Below are 17,647 nucleotides of genomic sequence, written 5' to 3'. Positions count from 1 at the left end.
CTCCAATCCCGTAGCTGCATTTGAAATTCTGCGAAAAATAATGACGTTTGCAGTCAAATAGTTTCATCGAGATCCAATTGTTGACCAGTCCAATATTTCAACACTTGGAATTTGAAAAATAGTGAATATATTGTGTACTTATTTCATATAGAAAATGATACCTGACGTATAATGAAACAAAATGTAAAATACCGCTTTTGGAATTCCAGACATCGAAACAATTTGAGCACGATGACAATCATTTACAATGATCAGCGTTCCGTCATCATACATTTGAATTCACAAGCCTTAGTTTTCAATACCGTCATAATGATAATTGTTGGACTAGTATTGTAAAAACAGTTCTATGAGTTTCAAGATAATATATTCGTTACAAGCATACGTCATTGTTAGTGATGTTCTGTGCTGTCGTTATTTGTTTGTTGTCATTCTGCGGTTTATATATTGATGAGTCTATCGTGCTGTATTTGTATCACATATTGTTGTCTTTTTGCGAAATGTTTTCACACTGCCATACAAACAGGAGGTTTGGCTAGCCCTTAAATAGTTATCAAATGTATCAGGCTTATAATTAAGGAAGCGAGATGCGCGTTTCTACATAAGTCTCACCAATTGCACTCAGATCAGAAATGTTAGTAAGCCAATCAAGTATAACGTTGAACTATTGAACAGCTGTATACATATGTGCCCTTTGTTTGTAAATAGATATAAGAAGATGTGGTATGAGGGCCAATAAGACAGCTCTCCATCCAAGTAACAATTTATAAAAGTAAACCATTATAGGCCAAGGTACGGCTTTAATCATTGTAAGTCTATGCGCACGCACGGACATTCTTGATATATATTTAGAAGAAACGAGCCAAATATTTAAAAGGAAAGGATATATGAGACCAAATAGCTGAAGTGCTATATAACCCTAAGAACCTTAGAAAATAGCCAAATCCACCTAAAGTCAACTTGACCTAAGAGAATTGAAGCTGATGATATGTTGAATATTTTAAACTATACTCTACGACTAAGACGCAGTCATGGTCAACGTTATTTAACAGCACAACTCTCTGTGGCATTTATATTAATGACCGCGTTTTGTACACAGCTATATTAACTATCCCTAACAAATATGACTACAAGTTAAGGGAAAACGGTACTATTGATTCTGCCATAGGCAACAATATTAACATTTTATGAATTTACCACTTTTTATGATAAAAACCTGAATAAAACAGTTATATGTGTGTTAGTACTTCATTATTCTGTTTTCAAAATTGAAGCCAAATAGTATCATGACCAACTTCCGACGGATCTTGTTTATGTTATTCATGCCCACCGTCATTTTGCACCAAATTTATCAACCTTTGGAAGTCTTTTCGAATAATTCTTTAGAAAATATTTCAATAGGTTTCAAAATTTATATTGTAAATATACACACTGCAGTTATTCATAGTTAAATAAAAAAAATCTATTGTACCCTTACATCCAATCACAGCGCTACTGATTTGACTTCCTTCAACTGGCTTTGGTACACAAAAGGCAAACCTAATGCTGGCAAAATGTAATAGTACCGTTTTCCCTTAACCATCTTATATATCATAAATAACAACTCGAATGTCATATGTAACTATATTTAACTATAATTATAAATCAGATATTTTAAAATGTAGACCATTATACATCTAAATAAAAAGCAATGCAATAAATAAAATGTATTTGTCATCACTCAAACACACATTTCCCCCCATACTGATGGTTACTGACTGTAGAATCTAATTACCATTGTATATACGATGTCCTATCGAACTGCTGTTTTCAAGAAAACAAAATAAGATGTACACAAATAGATATTTATGAATTTTCAACTAATTTAAATTTATTTAGTTGTTTATTGTTTTTATATAACCTCACTCTTAAGCATATATATAAATATAGTTAGATATTAAATCTGAATTCAAAGGTATTATTAAAATTGCGATTTAACTTTGCTTGTTTGTCAAACCTTGTATTATTAAAGGTCATCGGTTAGATTTAAGTATACTTTAAATGGATCGAATTGTTTTTGCATGGTTTGCCAATTTATTATAAACACAACGTGATGAAATATATGATAACAATTTCAGTATACATGGCATGTGTACAATTCAGAATGTAACCGCGTTAAGTCAAATACATTTAATACACTACACTTGATCCGAGTAGAAAAAAATTACACACACTGGATCTATCGTACCCGTGTTAGGTCAGTGATATTTAAGGGAATTTCAACTTTGGTGTAAGTTAAATAGTCTATGAATATTAATTCGTATATACATTTTTGTATACATAATACCAAATCTAGATAATGATATGTTCTTAAAACTTATATTAGAGAAATTCAAGAGACTTGACAGTACCATTTAAAGTAAGGAAACATTGCAAAACAGATATATATTTTATATTCATAATTTGATATATCTGGCAATTATAAAAGTGTTGAAGTGAAGAAGTGTTAGGAGCATGATGAATATTCCGGAAATGTTGTATTCATAGACTGCGGCATAAATGATTCTTATTCTTTATTGATAGTTTATAATTCATTTTTCAGTTATTTGCTAGATATGCAGTATTTGATACCGATACTGGTTCTATTCAACTGTCTTATAATACAAGGTAATTATATAATTACTGTATGTTATGAAAAAAGGTTAACAAAGTTTCAAAGCAAGTTTTAAAATAAATTTACTAATAGAGAAACAATATTTCCTCTAAAATCAGGGGTGTAGCTACCGTTAGGCACTTTAGGCACGTGCCTTCACATAATTGTTTCACAAATATTTTTTTTATTAAAATAAATAATAAACAACGTTATCTGTAGATGAAGGCCAGTGAAGTTGTCAAAACTCTTTAATTATCGAATGTCATGTGTACGCTAGTCTCTCGTCCTTAGTGAATGGAATATTGGATAGAACGTTTTTACGATTTTACCTTGTATAGAAACTATAAACTAGAACTTTGGTTCAGATCATTTCACTTCTATCAACAAAAACTTGAATGAATCCTCAACTTAGACACATGAGGTTTTTAATTAGTTGTTGTTTGTTTTCAACTAACTTTCCACTATGTCTTCAACCGACTTGCCAATGTTGGTCGTCCGTTTGGGTGTGCTGGATTTATAAATACGCAATCACGTCTGGTAAGAATGAGGACATTAAAACCGATGCTTAGTTGTAGAGAGAATGCAACTCTTTGAGGAGATCGTAGTTGGCTACTGTAAGGCGAAATTTCTGCTCCTATCCAATAATCCCTCAATCCAATGCATGACATTTTTTTATTTCCAGACCTTCGTCCTTGACGACACCTATTTCAGGTTCTAGCTCCAAGTTGTATTTATTGTAAATTTGTTTTTTATTTGTCCTGAACTTGCATAGATATTTGACACTGGATGTAAAAAAATCAATCAATCAACTGGCTTCCAGTAATTTTGAGTACTCTCAGATCTGTGTGTAATGGCTACAATTATTCGAATTCCTAAGCAGGTATGGATTTTACAGTAGAGTATTTAACTTTAAACTTAGAAGTGAGAAATAATACTGTCAAGTAAAAATTAAAATTAAGACAGGTTTGTTTTTTGTTTTTATATGAATCATACTATAATGTTTAATTTCATATTGTTTCTAAACATGTATTTATGTTTTGTCTATTATGATTTATTTGTATGTAATTGGTATGCCTATAAGGGCCCTTTGATTAGGAAATACACATATTTGATTTGATTTATAAAGAAATACGAATTTCTTGAATTTTATTATGTGTGTTTGTGTTTGTGTGGCTAGGGTGAAGGTTTAAGATTTAAAAGATTGATGGTTGATGTCTACCTAAAAGGATACTTTTATTATATATAGTAATATCAGTGTTAACGTGCCTATTTTTTTTAATGAAGGATCGTCAATATGTACTATTAATCAAGTTAACGTATATAATATTATCAATCAGAACGGAATTAGATATGATAATACCATACAGGGTGTACTGCTTAATTAAAGGGATAGTCCATACGCTGATCTACGCTGGGCAATGCATATTGTAAATATTTTTTTTTATTATTTCCAATTGTACTGCGTTATTTAATTCACCAGTCTGATGTTATGGTACATAATTCATAATTCTTCAAACTTTTTTTATCATGTATATTATAATCATCATGATTAACAACTAGTAAATATGATATTTTTGTACATGAAATTTTGCAGCTGAAACGCTAAAATCCGTTTTCCGTTCGCCCCCCTGAACCCCTACCAGGGCTCTGCCCTGGACCTGCTGGGGGCCCCAGACCCCTGCCAATTGGTGCCTACAGTTGACTTAATACCTAGATACGCCCCTGAAAATAATCAATTTTTTCTAAGTTTTGTCTTAACGGGTTTTGGTTCCCTCTCTATGGTATGTATGTCAATCTATCTGACAGTGTGTTTTGATGTTCAAAAGGTTTTTGATGATATAAGCAGTGCGTATACCAGTCTTCCTGTATATTATTATGTGTTCCTCGTTGGTCAGTAGCTAACCAAAGTGATATATTTGTGTACATGGTCAGTTGTTAGAGTTGATATTATGTTCAATGTTGCATATCAATATTTTGTCAAAACAACAAAAATATATCGCTTAGTCAAAGATATTTGTTCTATGTTCTGTTGCTTCTTTGACCTGTTTTTTTGTTTGTAGGTTAAGGTTAAATGTTTAAAGGTGAAAGATAGGGAGACTTCATATCCTGTAAACACAATACCTATAAGAAGATGTGGTATGAGTGCAATGAGACAACTCTCAATCCAAGTCACAATTGGTAAAAGACAAACCACTATAGTTCAAAGTACATTGTCTAGGTTCTAAAGTTTCCATATAGACATACTTACATTACCCTTCATTTCAGTTTCATTTTTCAGCTTTTATATGGAAATGTATATGGTTTTGTATCATATGATTGTCTCTGGTATTACAAGTAGCATTACCATCATACTTAATGCAATGTTAGTCAGACATAGTTCACTTGACCTCGAATTTATTTAATGGGTCATTGAACAACATTTGTTTTCCCTGATAAAATCTATTTCTCAGATATGAGCAATATATCATTTTTTTTTGTGTAGGAATGATAGTAAGATGTGCATTACCGTTTTTGTAAGATTCACCTTATTGATCCCATTTCATGAATAAGTTTTCAACGTTAAGCTTCGTGGTCAGGAATAGTTATGAGTTGGTCTGTTCCGAAGATATAATCAGCAATATGTCAACTTTATTTAACTCATTTTATTGGTTCATTGATGAACATTAAGTTTTTATGTGATCAGGCCTATTCCTAAGATACTAGTAGCAAATTATTAACTGAACTTGATGTATGAATTGAATGCTACTTTTGAATGTAAGATATGTCTTTTGAAGATATTGTTTTTGAGTTATTTTTGTTGGATAACCTATCAAACACTGATAATTATTTACAATGAATAGAGGAAAACTGTATTCTCCTATTATTAGTTCGAGGCTAGTTATTGTTTATATCAATAAAATCGTTTAACAAAAATACTGAACTTCAAAGTAAATTCAAAGAGAAACAGTCCATAAAAACTAACAAAATTAAACGTTACCAACCAACGAAATAAGTGGAAAACAACTGTGATATTTCTGACCTAGAAAAGTTATTTTTTTGACATTTGCTTTGTTAAACCTGGTTTTATAGCTATCTCAACATCTCACTTGTATGACAGTTGTTTATAGTTTGATACATTGGAACGCAATCTTTTGAACCTTTAATTCAAAGAGGAAATTATTATATGTTACTATGTTTTAGGTATTCGGGATTGGAGAATTGTTGGAAAAGTAACAGATTATGGACAAAATGTGACGTTATTTTGCAATGTTCCAAATTGCTGCCCAGAAAATTCTGGATGGTATAAGTGGACATCGAAACATGACAAACTTCTGATTGATATCAAATCAGGCTATCTTTCTCACAAGTATGGTGGAAAGGTGTCGAAGGATGGATTTACCTTAGTTATTCAGAATCTGACTATAAATGATCTTAATGTTTGGTATTCCTGTATATATGCATCAAGAATGAGTGCAAGAAAATATTTACAGGAAGAAGACGTTTTTGTCTGTAAGTATAACCTCGTTTGGTTTTCGTAATTTCGGGGCCTTTTGTAGCTGACTATGCGGTTTGGGCTTTTCTCATTGTAAAGGCTGTACGGTGTCTTATAGTTGTTTATGTCTGTGTTACTAGGTCTTTTGTGGAGAGTTGTCTCATTGGCTATCAAACCACACCTTCCTTTTCATATCAAAAAAGAAAATTCAGGAAACATAAGTGTAACTCCTTGAAACCAGAAAAAAGAATGAATGACCAAAACGTTATCAACCCTATTTGAAACATTTAAAAAAATGCGTCTGTTTTGTTTATGCATCGTTGTCAATATAATTGAATTGATGCGACTGTCATACAAGTGAGAAGTTTAGTGCTATAAAACCAGGGTCAATATATCATTTTCTATTTATGAAAAAGCCTGTACCAAGTTTGGAATATGACAGCCGTTGTCCATTCATTTGATGTGTTTTACCTTTTGATTTTGCCATTTATTAGGGATTTCCGTTTTGAAATGTTCTCTGAGTTCAGTATTTTTGTGATTTTTTTAAAAGAAATTGAAAAATTGGATGTGAATTATATTTAAAATAGTATTTCTTTCAATGATTTCATGTTCTGGATTTAATTGTACCTAAAAGTGTATTTTATTATATTTATGATAATAAGACATTATAATACGGATATATTTCATATATGGATAATTATTTCTTTGATAGAAGAACGACAATACATAATGTTTGCATTATGTGAAAACAAAATATATCAGGAATGAATAAAGAATCCAAATTATTACACGTAAAACGAAAAAAATTAAAAACACTTAAACAATATGTTTTAACTATTATACGTTATGTTTTTAAAAAACTTGATGTGTAATATTTTATTCCATCTGTGCCAACATTTTGCATACAATTGGTACCTAAATTAGTTTTGACATAGCTTAAATTAGTATACTCATTAGATTGTCAACGAAGTAGTAAATAAGATCATGTGTAAACGAAAATTTATCAAGATTCAGCTGTTGACAATCTTGGATCTTGTCAAACTTGAACTTGATGTTTTAGCTCTTTAAATATTGTTAAATTATATTTTTTTATTCGATCAATAACTGGATAATAGTCCTTTTAAATAATAATAGCTAGTTATAAGATGTTTTTAAAATGTGCGATTTTAAGACCTTTACCAGTTATTTACTTGATTTATTCATTTCTTTAATTATTTCTTTGTCTTTTTAGTGTACAGTCCTTGGATGGTGTAATCTTTCCCCTAACACCATATATCATTACACCATACACCATACACTATACACCTTTGCAACATGCACCATACACATTACACCATAACCATTCCCTATTCTATCACACCATCCGAAATAACCCATGGTGGAATTTAATTTCAAAGAAAGCTTACGACTACAAAATTATTTATTTATTTAGAAAACGATTTTTCATCACAATATTGTCAATTAATGTACAAAATTGGAAATCAGTTCTAATCTATATTTTGCATAGTTTAAGACTTTGATAAATCCGTATTTTATCCCCTTCTTTTTCTGTTTTTAATATCAGTTATTTCACCTTCCCAAAACGAGTGAAATGTAATGGATGCAGAATTATTTGTTTTTCTGATAATATTCAGTATCTGTACCTACTATATGAAGACAAATTGTAATATAAATAACAGAGAAGATGGTATTATGAAGGGTTCATTTGATAATCATGAAATATGACGAAATCTAATTTACAAACAAAATGTTCTAGCTATAAATAAACTCATCATAGATACCAGGACTAAATTTAGTATATACGCCAGACGCGCGTTTCGTCTACAAAAGACTCATCGGTGACGCTCGAATCCGAAAAAAGTTAAAAAGGCCAAATAAAGTACGAATATGAAGAGCATATGATTTTTGGAGGTAGAAATTTTTTTCCAAAAACTTGCTTTTTTTTATACGAGACAATATTCCATTTAAAATTATAATGTTTTTGCAATTAAAACATCTGTTGATAGATTAGGCCTCCAGAAAACAGTCATGTTTCTGCCTTCCAACATATCATAAATTCTCATTCCTATCTAAACATAGCTAAAGATTGGAAATTGTGGATAACCTGCGGGTAAAACTACTTGGGCACAGTTTTCTGGTTTTGTAAATTTAAAATATTCGAACACATTCATTGTACCTACCCCATCTATTTTTTTTAATCAGCAGGTCGATCGCAAGTAAATATTTTATAAGGCATTGCTTTGTGAAGTTTTGATAGATTTTTAATACAAAAAGGATAATTTCAAATAACACTGATACTCTACTATGTTTGGTAAATAAACAAAATTAAATCTTTTGCAGTCGATCCTAACACAACAAAAGATTCAACAGCGAAGAATAAGACAGCATGTCAACAGTTACGGTTATCATCGATAGATTTCTCTTCTCATATTCCCGAATGTACCACAGCTGGGGAATATAAAACACGACAGTGTGAAGGAAGGAGGTATAAAACCTGTTGGTGTGTTGATCCAAACGGAAGGCAAATACTAGGATCACAAATGATGGGACCTGAAGTTCCGGATTGTGATGGAGGTAGAGGATCACAAAAATGTGCGGTGTCAGTTTCAAAAGCATAATAACTGTTCGATATCATATACCATATGTCTAAGCGACATCTTGCGAAACAGAAAAACTGCGAAGGAAAAAAAAGTTGGCGGAAGAAAAAAAAAAAAAAAAAAAATAATAATAATAATAATAATAATAATAATAATAATAATAATAATCAGAAGAAAACCAATAGGTCTTTCCACGGAAAAGTGGAAAGACATAATTAACATGTATACTAAGTACAATGTTTAATGAAAGAACTAAAACGCCAGTATAGTGTAGTTAATATGTTGTCTGTGTTGTTCTTTGCAACTTTTAATTTCGTTTTCATTCGATACTTTCGACATATTATTTAATCCAACTATGTCGAGGTTTGCCGATTGATTCCGTTGCATTTTGTTTAAAGATATCGCACTTTTTATGGCATTGATATATTTTTGCAAAATATCGACGAATAAATGTTCGTTAACCTATCAGTCATTAGTAAGCTACTAGTATTATAAAAATTAATTTGACATTTTCAATATTTTAAATAGTTTTGTATTATTTCAGGTTTTCCATCATGGAGTCTTAAATCAAATCCCAAAATTTTCGGTAAAAGTTTTGATTTGACTTGTTCAATGTCTGCCACCGGGAGGAATGGTAACATTCAATCAAAACAATATGGTAACATTAACATTAATGTTTTAGACGGTGAACCTGTAAACGATATAAACCAATTAGGAAAGCAGCATGCATTTCAGCGCATGTATATATTAACCAATTCTGTTTATGATAACGAGGGAGTCAACGTCCAGTACGAGTGTGGCCATGGGAACACAAGATATCCGCATGTACTGAACATGACTATTGAATCATATGAGTGTAAGTTGACAAAATTCAGAACACATTCATAGTGAAAAACATAACTCATTTTGTTTTAACTTTTGATTCTTGTACTGTTTACTTTAAATTTTTAAACAGTACACAATTACCAAACAACAGCAACAGTAATATAAAACTATCCGCCCCCCTTTTTTTTAAAGCGTCATTATATAACAAAAATTAAACGATAAAATTCTTTTTATAGGGGTCAGTTCGATTCTTTATAAAATTATCAAGGATAAAATTGAGAATGGAAATGGGGAATGTGCCAAAAAGACAACAACCCGACCATAGAAAAAACAACAGCAGAAGGTCACCAACGGGTCTTCAATGTAGCGAAAAATTCCCGCACCTGGAGGCGTCCTTCAGCTGGCCCCTAAACAAATATATACTAGTTCAGTGATAATGAACGCCATACTAATTTCCAAATTGTACACAAGAAACTAAAATTAAAATAATACAAGACTAACAAAGGCCAGAGGCTCCTGACTTGGGACAGGCGCAAAAATGCGGCGGGGTTAAACATGTTTGTGAGATCTCAACCCTCCCCCTATACCTCTAGCCAATGTAGAAAAGTAAACGCATAACAATAGTGTATTAATTTTAAAGAACAAAGCCAAATAAAAAGTAAATGACAGGGACAGTAGCACAAAATCTAGTAAATCAATTTAGTTTTCAATATGTGTTTATTATTTATCATGTTTATAGATAATCGAAAGCTTTTTTTCTTTTCTAGATACTGACAATGTCAATATTCACCAGTTTGTCAGCAATGACGAAGATCTATTTTCGATCACTTTAAGAAATTATACAAAGATTTCTGAGTGTTCAGTGATTTATGGGGTAACGATTTCATGTTTTGATTTATTTGTATTGTTTTACATATATTTCATGTCAAAAAAAAGGTAATGCCTTTATAAGGTTTTTTTGATAACGAGATCTTTTTTGAATTACTTCGTTGAGAAGGATTTAGATAAAACATGGCAATTGTATTCAATTTTGATACTTTGAAGTTTGATTATATAATGCGATATTTTCATTGATATGAAAGTAATCATACATGTAGGTCACCCACCTTTTTAGAACTAAACTTTGTGGAAAAGAACATATTATATCTACATAAAACAAACAAGTAAATATTATCCATTAACGTAAAACTTTGAGTAATTATTAAATAGAACAACAGAGATATGTTTATATAATTCAAAAAATGTTAGTACTAAATGACGTTTCTTATCAAAATTGCTAAATTAATTAAATTTCTTTACCTATAGTGTTCTGCTGTTTTAAGATAAAAGCCCCCAAAACTGCATTAATTTACGAAAAAAAGGTTTGGGTATGATTAAAAGAACAAAAGGCTCAACGTGAATAAAATTAAAACAGAAACCCTGGAAGATTCCCTATCAACGATCCATAGCAAATTCTCCAGTGAACAAATCACAAAAGACACCCACATATAATATTAATGAGAAAGCACACGATTCTACAACCGAAGACGACTAAATGGATGTTTTACTGTTTTACTGTTTTATTGTTTATTCACTATTATACATTTTGATGTTTGGTTCTGTTGTTCAACTTACATGTATCTATGAACCAACATCTATGAATTGAATTCAGAAAAAACCCATGTTATTTCTATTTTTAAAAAAAAATTTCTATGACATCTTTAATTCACGTGCAAGATTTTTGTCATTCCTTTTTTGAAAATTATATAACCAGATACGTCGGAGACATTCATAACACATAAACCGAATAGATATTTGTAATCAACTAATACATGTTATACAGCATCTTAACTTTTTCAGCAAAGAGATTATTCGAAACAACTTAAATCAACATCTGAATCCCAAATTCAAGCTAACAGAATATATCTTCCAGTAGCAGCCATCAAATCAAAGTGTCCGAAAACACTCAAAGTCACGTGTAAAATGGGAACAAGAAGAATAGTCAACACCCTGAAACCATCATATGCGGATTGTCTGCATACCACATTAAAACAAACGGAAGGTAAGAAACAATGAATAGCATAAAGCCGAAAAAAATGTAAACAAAAGTTGATAGTACGTCAAACCGTATGCAAAATCACATTTTCAGTGATTTCCAATATTGATCACTAACATAACTCAATTATCATACTCTATATAAAAGTACACAATATTTTGATTTTTTTTTCAATTGCAAGCGTTGGATTATTTGACCAGTCAATTATTTCCAACTATTGGACCTTGATCAAACTATTTTACCGCAAGCGTCATTATAATCCGCCGAATTTGTAACAGCAACTACGGAATCGGAGGATTTTGAAAAAAAACTGCGGGAGTTACAACGTCACGTTTGATTTATAGTATCTAGGGTTGATGTCAGTCCACGCCATAGTCTAAGCATTTCAGAATATTTATGAAGAAAACCTTTCATAGTAAGGTGTATCTCTTTGTTGATTTCAACAACCTTTAATGCAGGAATAATTTTGTTTTTGTAAACAAAAGTTGATAATTGATAAGTCAATAGTACGTTAAACCATATGCACAGGAATAATTTTGTTTTTATATCATGTTTAGTGATATATTACAAATACATGCGCCCTTCATGTTTTATCCTCAATATTCTCAACGATAGCGTTGCACCTTAAGTATGTGTTCGTGGGGAAATATTGCGCTGGCAATTAATGTATCATAACGTATATACATGTAGGTGTTTAATGCTAAGTATGATTAACTTTTATATAAGCCAGTCCATGCGAAAAGGTACAAAAACGAAAAATTTACGAAATTCTAAAAGGTTTCCATAATAATTGGTAGTTGACTTGTGATTTATAAAACACATTTACTTTTCCTCATATCATTAAGCTGTGAACTACATGCACCTGCAAGTGTTGAGACCCCCCTTTAGTTTTATCATGATTTTTAATGAATTATTTCATATATTTCAATCATTTCCAAAGTACAGTTTAAATGGTTTGATTTGCCAATTGATAATATTAACCCCGGTAGCAGTGGGGATAAGGCGCTCGCTTACGATGCGGATATCAATGCAATCAAACCAGGCATCGGTTCGAATTCCGTGTAACTAAGGTTGATTTATATAATATTAAATGACTTAACTTAACTTAAATTTCAATTTCTAAAACACAAGATGTCATAGTTTTTGTAATTTCCCTCATGTTTTAATGTTGTCTTACTTTCTTTAAACCTGTAGAACTGACGGAAATTATTGACTTTTGTCTCTGCAGTGTCGTAAATTCTAAAGTTTCTGGTCGGTATAACATTGGTCCGGAGAACAAATGATTTTACACTTGCTCAAATACCAAAAACCCAGATATTTCTACGTCTTTTTCTGTTTTAATTGATAAATTCGGGATATAATTGACAATCTAATGAATGTTTACATTAATGTAATTTTTTTCGGATAAAATCGTACTATAACAAACTTTGATAACGTGTCCTGTAAAGTTTATTAAAAGGACTTTTTGTACCTTTTCACATGGACTGGCTCATATATTATTTTCATGCGTGGCTTTTAGTATCTGACAACCCTTTAAAAGTTCTGTTCAAAAGATATGTGGCCCGACGATTTAAACGAAATTACTACACGTTACAAAGATCAATATTTCACTGGATGACGTTATGATAACCAGAACCGTGGTGTCAGATAATTTTAAACCAAACATAAACACATAATCTGTATGTTGGTAGTATTACGTCATAAACAATTCCTAACACATTGTACAATACCATAATCAGCCAAATATATGTTTAGGTTTTCAGGGACAAGAAAAAGACCAGACTCTTGGAATCGTTGGACTTGTAATATTTATAATAGTGTTTATAGCCGTTGTTGGCAGCTGTATTGTTTACATCGTCATCATGGAGTGTAAACGTTTTTTTAAGAGATAAGCAAAGTAACGTTCTAGACAGGTTTTGACATTTTGTTTACTGTTAGATAATTACCATTAAATGAGTTACATATTTGTTTTTCTTTCATTTTTTTTTATATAAATAAGGCCGTTAGTTTTCTCGTTTGAATTGTTTTACATTGTCTTATCGGGCCATTTTATAGCTGACTATGCGGTATGGGCTTTGCTCATTGTTGAAGGCCGTACGGTGACCTATAGTTGTTGATGTCTGTGTCATTTTGGTCTCTCGTGAACAGTTGTCTCATTGGCAATCATACCACATCTTTTTTTTTTATATTATCTATTTATTGGTATAATTGACTGGAACATGAATAAATTGCTGATAAAACGTCTCAACCATTGCAAAACTAAATGTCTGATGCCCATACGGAGATTATCGATATGCAAAAATTGCTACAAAGATACTCTACACAAAGAAGATGTTGCATGATTAACCAAATGACACAGAAATTATCAACTATAGGTCAACGTACGGTCTTCAACAATGAGGAAAGCCTTATATGAATATGTTCATATATAAATGTAGACAAATTATTACCATCAGTTGTTCGTTGTAAAATTTTTAAAATCTTCTCATCTAAAACTACGTACTGGGCCAATTAGACCAAACTTTCGTTCATGTTTCTTACGGAATCTGTTTTTCGAATTATCCTTGATTTATCTACAAACTATCTGTTGCTGAAATAAGAAATAAGAGCTTGATGGTTGAGTTGTTTGGTATATGCTGATGATATTGTTTTGTTATCTTCAAGTGAAAAGGGACTGCAGACATCTCTTAATAGGCTGTCATCTTATGGCTTGTGGTGGAACCTGAAACTATGATAAAACTAATTGTGTGATATTTAATACGTCTGGTCGCTTTTTGAGTTCAAAATTTACAATCAATAATATCACTTTAGAAAATAAACATTATAGATAATTGGGAGTTGTATTTTCAGCATCTGGTGCATTTACACGGGCAAAATCTGATCTTTACAAAAAGGGGTTAGATGCCGTTTTTAAACTAAGAAAATCATTTAATGACTCACTTCCAAAAATTTCAACATTCATTCATATATTTGACCACACAATTCAGCCAATTTTACTGTATGGATCAAAAATATGGGGTGCTGACAGTCCCTCGAGACTCAAGGATTCATCTTCTTTTTATAAAATGAAATGGTTTTATACTTGAAAAATTGAATGTAAAAAAATGTAAATATATACTTGGTGTGGACAGAAAGAGCACAAATAATGCTGCCACGGCAGAAGTGGGACATTTACAAGAAGAAGAACAGACAAGAGTAGAAGGTCACCAACAACAGTCATCATTAACAGTTGAATAATATTTTTATATGTTTAATATATATAAATATCTGGGGTTTTAATTTTTCTGTTGTGTTTATTTTCTCTATTCCATATTTTGTCATTATATATCATTTAGAATTAATAATAATCGTTGCAATAAATTGTTTGTAATTATACTGCTCTCTTAGGGCGTCCTTGATTGACAATAAAAATATTGTAATGCATTGTTAACTAAAATATTTGATATATATCTACAGTTAGAATATCAATGATATAAATTAGAAGATGTGGTATGAGTGTTAATACTGCAACTCGGTTTATATTATTTGCAGGCAGAGTTTATGTACTATACAGTTTTAAGAAAAGCCAAACCAAAACATTTAAGAGTAAGCGCCACTGAAAAATATATTTTAGCAAGTTTCGCAGACTTTTTTGTACAACTAATACAGTTGCAGCACAACCGATATTGATACAAATTATCAGCAGTCTATATGAGTTTCCATAAAAACTAACTACCCAATTTAAGATTTGTTGTCTTTTTTGGGGATTATTTGGTATCACCTTTTATCTTAAAGCAAAACGCATATCTTATTATAAGCTTTGCAAAATTTTTCCTTCCTCTTTGTGATATAAAAGGGAGCAAAATACTCGGAGAAGATTTAAATAATGGCTCGAAAAAAAAACACCATGACCGAGTGTGAAAGAGGACAAAGCAGCAGACATGGATATCGACATTTTCTCTGGATTCATCATATTAATTGCATACTATAAATCAGTTACAACAATTTTCTACGGAACATAAGTCTCTTATATTTAGTTCAACTTTAAATCTGTATAATTTACTCATAAAAACATCTGAAGCTTCTTGAAAAAAACTTATTAATACAACATAGAAAAGCTAGAAAAAACGAGAAAGACATAGATTACATAACTATTTTGATTTACATTACTTGCTATCATACATGTCATTTGACATTAACCTTTTACTTTAATATAAATATGTATGAAGAACTGTGAACAATCGAAAGTAAAATCTAAAACTAAAAGTTATTGTTACAGTAATAGGATAAAAAAATGTACTGTAAACGGATCTTTTTCCTAAATTCTTTCAATTGTGTTGCATATTTTATTAAAACATTCATTTGGTTAACTGAATTCCAACTTACAATTATAAATTTAACTTGTTAATTTGTCATACATTGTACCTTTCCACTGTTATTGGTTTATTTACACCAACACACAGGGTTGCAGTTTAATTTGTCTCACAGGATGAGATCACAGAAGTGACTACGTGACTAATAAAGTCTAATACAGTGTATAATAATTTGTTTCTCTTATCTAAGTTTCATTATCGTAACAACTTATATTGCAAGTATTGAAATAATAACGGATATAGATTTAACAGATTGTGATTCGTTAATTTTAGATTCCAGATAAACATATGATTGAAGCAATTAAGGTTTTGAAAAGTGAACATGAATTTAAAATTGTTCACATCCTTGTATAAAATTGTAGTCCATGGATTTCTCTTTATTGCTAAAAGTGTATACGAACTTTGTATTAACAGAATTTTAGGCTTTTTCAAGCACGATTGTATTCCAATTTATGAATACAGTTGCAATTTGCGGATATCAAAAACTTTGCATTGTGGAAATTTTATTACCACATTCAAAGTAAATAACTTTTTTGAAATATATGCAAGTTTTAGTCAAACATTAATGCGAAGGTCTGAAAACGGATACATAAAAGTTTCGATGGGTCAAAATGAATCTCTTTCTGTCTGTTTGTCTCTCGTTGTTGTAATTACCCGCTCAGTATGTACATCCCTGACAACCGTAGTATTTAAGCAACGTATATAATGTGCTTACAACAAAGATTAACCGGAAAGTTCATTACGACAAGTGCCAAAATTTAAAACCTTTGGAAAATAAAACTCTTTTGATAGTTATTTATTTTCGTATCGGTCGATTGGTTTATTTCACTTTTTTCAAAGTCAGGGAACATATCCAAACCAGAACTTTTGCATGAACCATGTTTTATAGTTCAAACTTTACAAATCAAAATTTACCTTCTCTTTATAGTCAGAGGCGGATTTAGGGGGGGGAGGGGGCCCGGGCCCCCCCCTTTTTGGGAAAAAAAATTGGTTGCTTATATAGGGAATCACTGAAGCGTGACTGGAGCGGGCCCCCTCTTAGGTCAGTCAATGGGCCCCCACTTATGAAAATTTCTGGATCCGCCACTGATAGTGAAGACAGTAGATTTTCCAACGACTCAGTTTTTAATAAAATATCAAAAATTACTTTTACATTTTTTATATTATGAATACCGGTGATATAAAAGTACACATATTTTAAAACTAATTAGTTGATTGTTTTCCATGTCAAATGTACATCAAACGAATGTTCAGTGACATCAACGAAACAAAATTTACAAATGCACTGTCGGGAATTAGGTAATATTTTGTTTAATTCCAAAATAATATCTGATAAGGAAAAACATAGAAAGGTTTATTTTGGTTCATACAATATTTAATTTTATGAACGAAATAAAACTTGGTCTTAATTGAAATGTCAAGTAATTATTTCTATCATTCTAACTAAATTTAAAAATAGGAAGATGTGGTATAATTGCCAATCAGAAAACTCTCGATAATAGACCAAATAATGGTATATGTAAAATTTTGACGGGACGTATTATGGTATACAAATATCCGGCGTCCGTCCGTTTGTCCGTCTGTAAGTGCGGAGTCCACATGTCGCACCGTAACTTGTGAAGCATTTATCTAAATTTTTATGAAACTTAACATAGTTGTTTCTTATAATGGTTAAACGATCTGTATACTTTTTGGTGAAAATAACAGTTGCAGGACTTTATAGTTGAAACAGGGGTG

At 31.2% G+C, this 17,647-nt stretch overlaps 1 protein-coding gene across 2 annotated transcripts; it reads left to right on the top strand.

Annotated features, from left to right (window-relative positions):
• The first annotated feature begins 2,157 nt into the window (after nucleotides 1–2,157).
• LOC143054107 (uncharacterized) lies at nucleotides 2,158–13,526 on the top strand. Of its 2 annotated transcripts, none has more exons than XM_076227005.1 (8): nucleotides 2,158–2,233; nucleotides 2,579–2,643; nucleotides 5,810–6,118; nucleotides 8,442–8,675; nucleotides 9,243–9,554; nucleotides 10,291–10,397; nucleotides 11,363–11,564; nucleotides 13,314–13,526. In XM_076227005.1, the coding sequence occupies exons 2-8, from the start codon at nucleotides 2,592–2,594 to the stop codon at nucleotides 13,448–13,450; spliced, it is 1,353 nt and encodes a 450-aa protein (XP_076083120.1). In that variant the 5' UTR covers nucleotides 2,158–2,233; nucleotides 2,579–2,591; the 3' UTR covers nucleotides 13,451–13,526. The 2 variants fall into 2 exon arrangements, with proteins under 2 accessions (XP_076083120.1, XP_076083119.1); XM_076227004.1 differs by having other exon boundaries at nucleotides 2,181–2,266.
• Nucleotides 13,527–17,647: the final 4,121 nt, after the last annotated feature.

This window comes from Mytilus galloprovincialis, chromosome 12 (assembly GCF_965363235.1).
Source record: "Mytilus galloprovincialis chromosome 12, xbMytGall1.hap1.1, whole genome shotgun sequence".
Lineage (NCBI taxonomy): Eukaryota > Metazoa > Mollusca > Bivalvia > Mytilida > Mytilidae > Mytilus > Mytilus galloprovincialis.
The sequence above is the reverse complement of the archived record's forward strand: the minus strand, read 5'-3'. Positions and strand labels throughout refer to the sequence as shown.

Coding starts and splice junctions, on each gene's coding strand:
- LOC143054107 (XM_076227005.1), top strand. CDS start 2,592: ATGCAGTATTTGATACCGATACTGGTTCTATTCAACTGTCTTATAATA. Junction 8,676..9,242: donor AGTTCCGGATTGTGATGGAG/GTAGAGGATCAC, acceptor GTATTATTTCAG/GTTTTCCATCATGGAGTCTT. Junction 10,398..11,362: donor AGTGTTCAGTGATTTATGGG/GTAACGATTTCA, acceptor TAACTTTTTCAG/CAAAGAGATTATTCGAAACA.